This window comes from Sorex fumeus, unplaced genomic scaffold, assembly GCF_029834395.1.
Source record: "Sorex fumeus unplaced genomic scaffold, SorFum_2.1 ptg000122l, whole genome shotgun sequence".
NCBI classification, from domain to species: domain Eukaryota; kingdom Metazoa; phylum Chordata; class Mammalia; order Eulipotyphla; family Soricidae; genus Sorex; species Sorex fumeus.
In genome coordinates, this window is record NW_026606179.1 from 17,035,937 (window position 1) to 17,046,082 (window position 10,146).

Sequence of the window (10,146 nt, forward strand, 5' to 3'; positions counted from 1 at the left end):
AGCCACGTGCGGCGCGGAGTTTGGCCGAGGGAGGGGGAATGTGGGGGACGGGCCTAGTTGGCGCCTGCGCTCTGGCCACACCGCGAGTGCGCAAGCGCGCTCTTCCGGACGGGAACAGCTCTACCTGCACGTGAAGTTGGAGACGATGGAAGTGCTATCTGACTCCAAGGTGCGTGCTGAGTCTGAAACCCAGGCTGGTCCCAGGGGCCCGGGTTGCAGCCTTCGGCACTTTGCCTGCGAACAGAACTTGTTGTCCCGACCGGATGGCTCTGCCTCTTTCCTGCAAGGTAAGAACCTCACGCAGGTTAATAAGTGGTCGTGTAGGTTTCGGGCAGGTTGCAGCACTTGGGACTGTGCGAAAGAGTGGCTTCCTCTGTGATGCTCGCCGGTAACTGCTCTGCTGAAGAGACGCAAGACGTCTTGCCGGGGTAAATATTTCAAGTTACACTCAGGCTGTTCTCAGCTAGGAAGCTGAAATCCCAGCCGCCGTGGTAAATGCCTCTTCGCAGTGAGAGTTGCAGAATCGCTCGTAAGAACGGAGACTCCAGGCGTTGGAGGGGAAAGAAAGGTTAAGGCATGCTGTTTCATCCCTGGCACCACATACGGTCCCCTGAGCACCGCCAGGTACAACCCCAAAACAAACTAAAAGAACGCATACGCCAGCGTAGGGTAACAGCCTCCCTCTATTAGATTCTTTTTAGGGGGGAGTGGGGCACACCCAGCGATGTTCAGGGGTTACTCCTGACTCTACACTCGGAAATTACTCTTGGCAGTGCTCAGGGGACCATATGGGATACTGGGCATCGAACCCGGATCTGCCGCGTGCAACGCAAACGTCCTCCCTGCTGTACTGTAGCTCCGCGGCCTCTCATTAGATTATTTTGTTTGGGTTTTCGGGATTTTTATTTTTGAGCCACACCTGGCGACGCTCAGGGATTACTCCTGGTTCTGCATTCAGGGATCACTCTTGGCCACATGGGATATTGGGGATCTAGGTTGACCAGGTGCATCACCTTATCCGATGTACTCTTCACCCTCATCACTTTTTTTTTTCTTTTTGAGTCACAGCCGGCGATGCACAGGAGTTACTCCTGGCTCATGCACTCAGGAATTACTCCTGGCAGTGCTCCGGGGGACCATATGGGATGCTGGGAATGGAACCCGGGTGAGCTGTGTGAAAGGCAAACGCCTTAGCTGCTGTGCTATTGCTCCAGCCTCCCCCCCTCCCCCACATCTCTCTTGATTCTGCCAATTCTACCCCTGTAACCTACGGCCCATGCAGAGGCATGTCTGTAAGAACACACCATGTGTCAATTGTAGAGTGTCCTCAAGTAGTCCCCAGACTATGGCAGCTTGAAGATTCTGACCCCTCTCACCAGTGAGGTTGATTGTGGCACACCTCTCTCCATCTGAGAATATCCCTAGGATTTGGGGCAGGTTTTACCTTTTTTCCACCTCCCACCCTTCTCCCTGGGCCACACCTGGCAGTGCTCAGGGCTTACTCCTGATTCTGTCATCAGGGATCATTCCTGATGATGCTCTGGGAACCATATGAGATGCTGGGTATAAAACCCAAGTCCACCTCATGCAAGGCAAATATCCTCCCTGCTGTCATATTGCTCCAGTGTTACCTTTTGGGTAAATCTCGTGTACCTAGTTAAAAACCTCTTACCTAGGGCCTTGCACGCTGCCAATTGATGCTAGGTTCGATCCCCGGCAAGCCTGAGCATGGTCCCCTGAGCACCAGTAGAAGTGTTTTCTGAGTACAACTGATCATCTCCGGGTGTGTACTCCCAGTCCAAAAAACATATAAACCCCTCGATTCAATGCCATGTCTCAGGCAAATATTCCTCTGAGGAGCTCCGAAGCTTTTCGGGGAGATGGAGGTGGACATGGAGTCTGAGAGAGCCACACCCTGGAGGTGAGGCCAGGGATCCCCGAGTTGGTGGGGATGGGGCCCTGTCCCCCGGGTTCTGCCCTATCACTTCCCCTTCAGCATCTTTGCACCCGGGAGCCAGGAGGATCTGCCCGTTCTCCTTGGATGAGGTAATGGGGTTCCCAGGAAGGGGATTTCCTTGTTGTGGGGTAACACTTCAAGCCCACCTTAGGGGAAATTCCACTCTCCCAACCCCACGCCTCTTTTACTTGGGGGCCTGGGGGGCAACACACCCAACAGTGCTCAGTGCTTATATCCATCCAACAGTGGTCAGGGCTTATTTCTGGCTCTGTTCAGCGATCATTCCTGGTGGGAATTGGGGCCCCTCCATAGTGCCAGCGATCAAACAAGGGTCAGCTATGTGCAAGGAAGTGCCCCAGCTGCTGTACCCTGACTCTGGCTTAGCTCTTTTGCAGAATTCAGTTGCCTAAAGGAACTTCAGATTTCAGGAAAATGATAGTCGTAGCTTCTAAAACCCCAGCCACAGGACCCCAAAACCAAGGGAGTCCCTGAAACCCCCCCCCAAAACTGTTGCACAGGGCCCAAGAAATAACAGGCTTCGTTCAGCCTTTGTATGCTGGAGCTCCGGCTCTCTCCCTGGCACTGCATGGTCCCCTGAGCACTATCGAGTATAACTTAGTACCACCCCCACCCCCTGCCAGAAAGGTGGGGTACATGGTGACCTCCAGATCTGGTGAGGTGGCCTAAGGAGCTGCATTCTGAGACCCCTGCCCCTACTCAGCCTTCCCATTACAGTTTGGGGGGACACAGGACCCCCACATGTGAGGTATGTCCACCCCTCAGGCCGCAGGCCATTCGTCCATGCCACGGCCCGCTATGCTCTAGACTCTGTAGGGTCTGGCAGAGCAGCGCCGCCCCTGGTATTGGGTTTTGGGATTTTGTTTTGTTTTGTTTTGTTTTGGGGGGGGGTGTCACACTGGGTGATGCTCAGGGGTGACTTGTGGCTCCACACTCAGGAGTTATTCTTGGTGGTGCTCATGAAACGTATAGGATGCTGGGGATGGAACCCTAGTCAGCCACGTTCCTGGCAAATGCCCTACCTAATTGCTCTGGACCCCTCAGGCTGGTTTTTCTGTCAGTGCCAAAGGAGAGTGTGTCAGAGCGTCAAGCAGAGAGATAAGGGCTGGGCTCCAGACTTGATGGCAGAGCCGTGATTCCCCTATGGAAGAACCCCCCAAATATAAAATGAATGGAAACAGTAATACCTAGGGGCCATAGTACAGCTGGGAGAGTGCTTGCCTTGCAGGCAGACAACCCTGGTTCAATCCCTGGCCATCCCATAGAGTCTCCCCTAGCACCAGGAGTAATTCCCAAGTGCAGTCAGGACCACAGGTGTGGTCCCCATAAGAGAACCCCCCCCCCCAAAAAAAAAGGAACAGTGATGTTTAATGTCAGTTGTGTCAGTCGAAGCCTTTAATAATTTTGGTTGGGGATCATACCCAGAGGTGCTCAAGGATCACTTCAGGTGGGCTTAGGGTACCATGTGGGGTAAAGAGATCAAACTTGGGTCAGTGACATGCAAGGGAAGTGCCCTTCCCGCTCGCTGTCCAGTAACTCCACTCAGCCCAGAGGCCTTTTTCCATTTCCTTTGACATGGGCATGTAGGAATCTCGCTGTAAAATCTGTGTATTTCTTTTGTTTGATTTGGGTTTGGGAGAAGGGGCACACCTGGCTGTGTCCAGGAGCTACTCCTGGTTTGGTGCTCAGTGGGCCACTTGGTGCCAGGGATGAAGCCCAGGGCTTCATGTATGCAGAGTGAGTGCTCAACCACTGAGTCACATCCTGGGGCTTATTGGTGGGGAATTGAGGGACGGGAGCTGGGCTGTGATGTTCCAGGGAGACACCCAGTCTTGGGGTGCTCTGGCCTCCCCATGCCCCTGCAGGGCAGAGCTGCGACTCTCCCTGTTGGACAGGTGAGAAAACAGGCAGGGAGGGGAAGTGGCTGCTTGTGGTCCTGGCCAGTGGGGCTGGGCTGCAGGGGGCTGAGGTGGCGACTGCACCGCCAAGGCAGGCCTGTGTGCTAAGGTCTCCCCACACCACTGCAGGGGACACCTCTGTCCTGGCGGGGGTGTATGGGCCGGCCGAGGTCAAGGTCAGCAAGGAGATCTTCAACAAGGCCACGCTCGAGGTGATCCTGAGGCCCAAGATTGGACTGCCTGGTAAGGACTACGGCTGCCCTCCCTGCCTTCCCCAGCACTGTCTGCGCTTACTCCTCTCCTGGACTACCCTGTGCGCCCTGTCCCTCCCTCCCTCTCTCCCTGTACCTCTTTCCCTTTGTTTTCTCCCTCTCTCTGTTTCTCTCCCTCTCATTCTCTCTCTCCCTCTCTCTACCCCTTTCATTCTCTTTCCCTCTCTCTCTTTCTCCCTCTCTCCCTCTCTCTCATTTTTTCTCCCTCTCATTCTTTCTCCCTCTCTCTCTCCCTCTCTTTCTTTCTCTCCCTCTCTCCTTCTCTCTCAGTCTCTCCGCCCCCCTCCCTTCCTGTCCCTGCCTCTTTGACCCATACCCTCTCTTCCTGGCTGCATCTCCCTTTCCATAAGCCTATTTTTCCACCTTTAGTCTCTGCACCGCTGGGGTCACGCCTGGGGGCTGGGCCCATGGGGTGGGAATGAGCAGTAGCCAAAGGGGGACGGAGGTTCCTCCTGCCCAGGGACGCTTACGCTGGTGCTACTGGATGACCAGGAATCCTTGTCACCCTCCTGTCAGGCCTCTAGACCCTCTTCCCGGGGTGTGGGAGGGGCAAAGATCCAGAGAGAGGGGACCCGGGCCAACCGCCTCATCCCACCCGCATTTTTCCCAGGTGTAGCAGAGAAGAGCCGGGAGAGACTCATCAGGAACACATGTGAAGCAGTGGTCCTGGGGGCCCTGCACCCCCGAACCTCCATCACTGTAGTGCTGCAGGTCATCAGTGACGCTGGCTCCGTATCCTTTCACCCCTGCCAAGGTTGCCTTCTCCAGAAAGACCTCCTGGGTTGCCTCTCATCATTGGCCACCTACACGCCCCCTATTAGTCAGGTCATCTCCCATCCCTGAGCTCCTCCTGGCACTGCCTCTCTCCCTGTCCTTGGTGAGCCAGGCCTGCACAGACTGGGGGTGGCCATATGGGCATGCTGGGGGTGACCTGCTGTACCTACCACTTTTTTTTTGTTTGGGACTCACACCCTGCAGTACTCAGGGGTTACTCCAGCTCTCTTCAGGAATCACTCCTGGCAGTGTTTGGGGGACCATATGGGGTGCCAGGGATTGAACCGGGGTCGGCCATATGCATGACAAGTGCCCTCCCCACTGTCCTATCTCTCCGGCCCCTGTACCCACCACTTCTTAACCTTCCCCGTCGCGCTCAGCTCCTGGCCTGCTGCCTGAATGCCACCTGCATGGCCTTGGTGGATGCGGGGGTGCCCATGCGGGCCCTCTTCTGTGGGGTCACCTGTGCCCTGAAGTCTGATGGGACCCTTGTGCTGGACCCCACAGCCCGGCAAGAGCAGGTAGGTGTGAAAGGGTCTCCCCTATGACCACTGCCCCCTGGGTCCCCCTGAGAGGCTGGAGGGATTGGGCAGCACGTAAGGCATTGGTCTGCTCCCCAGCCCTGCCCGGTATCACCCTCCTCCCTCCAGAGCCCCCAGTTAGAGGTAAAGCAGCCCAGCACAAGAGTTCCCATACAGGCTCTGGCTGCACTGTCCCGGGCTCAGTGTTAGGGCGTGTTTCGTCCACGCGTAGACCAGCCAGGAGAGCAAAACCTGGGGTGTGTGTGGGGGGGGGCGTTTAATGCCCAGAAATGGGGGCTGTGGCCATGGAGGAGCTGAAGGAACCAGAGCAGCAGAAGTGGGGGTGGAGAGAGAATGCGGGAGCAGGCACTGGCCCTGCACTCAGCTGGTCCGATTCAATTCCCAGCTCCTCCCTGGGCACTGTAGACTGTGGCTTCCAAACCAGGGAAAGGGCTGGAGCGATCATACAGCGAGGAGGGCATTTGCCTTGCGTACTGCTGGCCCGGTTCGATCCCCGGTATAACATATATGGTCCCCTGAGCACTATCAGGAGTGATTTAATTCCTCGGTGCAGAGCCAGGAGTAATCCCTGAGTATTGTCATGTGTGATACAAAAACTGGGGGGGAAACAGTGTGGGGGGGGGACAGGCAGAAGGGGGCCAGTGAGAAGGTCAGAGGGCTCAGCATGGGAACCTCAGATTTGTTTTGTTTGGGAGCCATACCCAGCGATGCTGAGAGCTGACTCCTGGCTCTGAGCTCAGGGATAATTCCTGGAGGGCTCAGGGTATCCATGGGGTGCCGAGGATTGATTCCTGGTCGGCCATGTGCACAGCTGACACCCTTCCTGCTGTGCTATGGCTCAGGCCCAGGAACCTCAGATTTGATCCTCAGCTTCACATAATCTCCTTGGGGGGGACCCAGGACTCAATCAGGTGTATCCGTTGAGCATGGCCCAGGACAACCCAAGAAAAGGAAGGGAGAAAAGAAGGAAGGGGAGGGGGGCTGGGGAAAGCCCCCCAGGGTGTGTCGAGCAGGGAAGCAGCATGGGGGGAGGGGGACAGGAATCCTTTGCTTGGAACCCACTGAAGCCCTGTGGCTGGCATTGGCTGTGGGGAGGGGGAGGGACGTGGGGGGGCAGGAAGTGGGGGACGCAACTGTAACAAGTTCCCATAGGCTCGGTTCCCTTTTTTTTTTTTTTTTGGTGGGGGCACTTTATGGGCCACACCCAGCGATGCTCTGGGGTTACTCCTGGCACTGCACTCAGGAATTACTCCTGGTGGTGTTCAGGATACCCTGTGAGATGCCAGGGATCGAGCCCAGGTCGACCACATGTAAGGCAGATGCCCTCTCTTGCTGTGCTATTGCTCCAGCGCCTTAGTCCACTCTTGCATGCTGCCTTCAGCCGAAGGGCAAACAGCCCAGATCCCACTCCTCAGTGGATTTGGCCACTGGGAACCACGCCGCACCCCGGGTAACCTGGCTAGGGGGAGTCCAGGCCCCTCCCCACCCAGTGCTCCTCATCCCCAGGAGGCCCGGGCAGTCCTGACCTTCGCCCTGGACAGCGTGGATCGGAAGCTGCTCATGTCCAGCACTAAGGGCCTCTACTCTGATGCTGAGGTACCAGCCCCATCTGGGGGTGGGTGGGAAGGAGAGCCCCTTCCTTAGGTCTCTTCAGGAAGTGGAAGGGAGGAGGTGGTGGTTTTACACTGGGAAGCCACAGAAACCTTTGTGGGAGTTTTCCAGGAAAGCCTTATTGGTGGTCCCTGAAACCCCTCCACTCCAACCCCAAAAGAAAAATAAAAGTTTGCCTGTTTGGGCTACATTTGCAGCACTAGGAGCATCTGCAGCCTGGAGCTCCCATGAATCTCGCAAGTTGTGTCAGTCCAGGTTTGGGGGGACCAGGGGGCCAGCTCAGTGGAGGAGCACTTGCCTTTGCAGGGGTGAGGCCCCAGGTCCCGGAAGCGGAACCGCAGAAACCAGAATGATTTGGGAGTCTCAGAGCCTTGACTAAAATTCTACCCACAAGATGGAAGGTTCTGGAGCGCTCGGGCCTGGGGGTTCTTGCAGGCGTCAGGCCTTCACCACCCAGATCTCCCCTCTGAGAGCAAGGCCCCAGTGGGGACACAGCACCCCACCACACCTGAGTCCGAGTGGGAATATGCCTGGGCTCAGGGAACTGCTGGGGCCAGGTGGGCTGCGGGGTGCAGCGAGGGGCCCACACTGACCACTCTCACGCCCCCCCCCCCCCCCCCCACAGCTCCAGCAGTGTCTGGCCGCGGCCCAGGCGGCCACCCACCATGTCTTCCGCTTCTACCGGGACTCGCTGCAGAGACGTTACTCCAAGAGCTGAGGGGCGCTTCCCCCCATCACCACCCACACTCCCCACAGAATAAACCAGCCCTGTTTCCCCTCTCTACCCCGAGTATCTGATCAGCTGTGGTCTTCGGCTGCCCAGAGCCCGAGCCATAGGACAGCGGGAGGATGCTAGCCTTGCAGGCGGCTGGCTTGGGTTTGATCCTGGACACCCTACAGGGTCCCCGAGCTCTGCCAGGGGTAAGCCCTGAGTACCACTGGGTATGGCTCAAAATGAAAAGAAATCTGGGCTCCTGCCCCAAGTGAGGGGATGACAGTGCCAGCCCCCCAGGAAACATAGATTCCTTATTCCAACTGGTGCCCAGGGCGCCTTTCCAGGAGGACCACCTGTTAGACCAGAAAGCAGGTATGTTAGCAGGGCTGGGGCGAGTTCATGGACCAGAGCATGGGCCAAGAACCCCAGGCTCCAGCCTGGCCCTACATTGTCCCTTGGCACTGTCGGGGGTGGCACAAGCACCAGATGAGGGGGTTGGCGAGATCACGTTTAACACACCCATTGGGTCACTTGATGTGGGAGACACCAGGGATAATCCAGGAGCTGGCTTTCTGGGCCACAAGCCAGGCAGGGGTCTGGGGGGGCGGTGTGGGGCCTGTTCAGGCAGCCTGTGTGGCTGAAGCAGACAGCAAGGACTGGGGTGTCAGGGGCAGGCAGGGGTTCCCGGCCTTAGAGGGCTCTGAGCCTAGCCCCACACATACCAGCTGGGGTAGTACTTGGAGCCCATGAGGGTTTTTTGGTTTTTGGTTGTTTTTTGTTTGTTTTGGAGCCACACCTCAGGGGTTACTTCTCGCTCCTCTGGGGACCGTATGAGATGCTGGGGATCAAACCCGGGTCAGCTATGTGCAAAGCAAGCCCTGTTGTACTATCGCTCTGACCCCTGAGCCCTTGAGTTTTACCCTTGCTGGGTCCCCCACACTTGAGATTTATCAGGATTTCCTCATCTGGCTCAGGACCTCACTCTTGCCCTGGGGGGCTTCCCTGGGTGGGGGGATCCCCCCAGTTAGCCGTCAGAATCGCCTCTAGTGCATGGGGGCAGCCCAGGGTTTTGAACTAGTGACCTTGTGCTTGCCGGTGCTGAGCCACCTTCCTGGTTCCCAGAAGCAATCGGGGCACAAGCCCAGAAGCCTCTGTAGCTCTCCAGCTAGAAGGCGACAGTCGGGAGCAGGTCCCCACAGCATCCCTGCCCTCCCACCCACTGCTGCTCCCACATGGATACTTAAGGATCTGGGTTGGTGGCTGCTGGAGCACCTGCAGAGCTGGGGTGGGGAGCTGGGGGTGTCATTGCTATTTAACAGCCCCCTTGTGTTTCCCAGAACAAGCATCCCAGCCCTTTAAATGTGACTCCCTGTCCCCCGCTCAGCTGCACCTTAAGACCCTCTAGGGTCCTTTTCAGCCATGGACACTGCAGGGCTGATCACACCCCACCCTGCTCAGTTCATGAGATAGAGCACCCCCGTGCAGGAGGGGGTATCGCCTGGGTGCCCCCCCACCTGAACAGGAAGCACATCCTTACCTTCACACCTACAGTCCTCCGCTCTACCAACTGAGCTGTCGAAGGATTCTAGCACATCCTTACCTTCAATTGGCCAGTGATGATGCCGGTGGGCACCGGGTGGGGTGTGGCCCGTTCTAGCAAAATGCCCAGGAGCTGGTGCTTTCGGAGAGCAAGAGAAGGAAAGAGCCTGGCGCCCGCCAGCCTCTGAGCCTGGCCTGCCTTGAGCTCCCCACTGGGGAGTGGAGCCCCCAGAGGACCCAGCATGGAGCCCAGCGCCTTCCTTGAATTTGCACCCCAGCTGCTTTCCCTTCTATGGCCACCAGGGCAGGGGGAATGGGGACAGCCCCTTGCCCCTTGAGGTTTGGGGGAAATGAGTCCTATTTTGGAAAGGACTGAATCTGGCAGGTTTGGTTTAGTTGTTTTGGTGGCTTGGAGGGAGGGGGGGTTGGCCCCGGGCAGGGGGAGAGGGAAAGAGGGGCACTACTGCCGGCTCTGTGCTCAAGAATCTCTCCTGGCAGTGCTGGGGGACCATGCAGTACCAGGGACTGAACTGGGCTGGGCCACGTGTGAGGCCAGAGCTTCACCCCTGCTCTTTCTCTGGCCCCATTATGTACTTTAGAAGCCCTTTTGCCCCTCAGGGCTTGCCAGGAACCCCCTGGGGACAGCCAGTCTCCCTGACCTATCCCTCTATTTTTTTGGTTTTGAGGCCACACCTGAGGTGCGTAGGGATCACTCCTGTCAGTGGTCAGGGGCCATATGGAATGCTGGGTATTGAACCTGGTCGGCCGTGTGCCAGGACCATGTCCCCCTGCCCCCTCACCCCCGCTGTCCTGTTGCTCT

At 57.3% G+C, this 10,146-nt stretch overlaps 1 protein-coding gene across 1 annotated transcript; it reads left to right on the forward strand.

Annotated features, from left to right (window-relative positions):
• The first annotated feature begins 92 nt into the window (after nucleotides 1–92).
• On the forward strand, nucleotides 93–7,829 carry EXOSC5 (exosome component 5). Its single transcript, XM_056136786.1, has 6 exons — nucleotides 93–287; nucleotides 4,003–4,116; nucleotides 4,756–4,877; nucleotides 5,300–5,440; nucleotides 6,968–7,057; nucleotides 7,698–7,829. Exons 1-6 carry the CDS (start codon nucleotides 146–148, stop codon nucleotides 7,788–7,790), a joined length of 702 nt encoding a protein of 233 aa, XP_055992761.1. The 5' UTR covers nucleotides 93–145; the 3' UTR covers nucleotides 7,791–7,829.
• The last annotated feature ends 2,317 nt before the right edge of the window (nucleotides 7,830–10,146 follow it).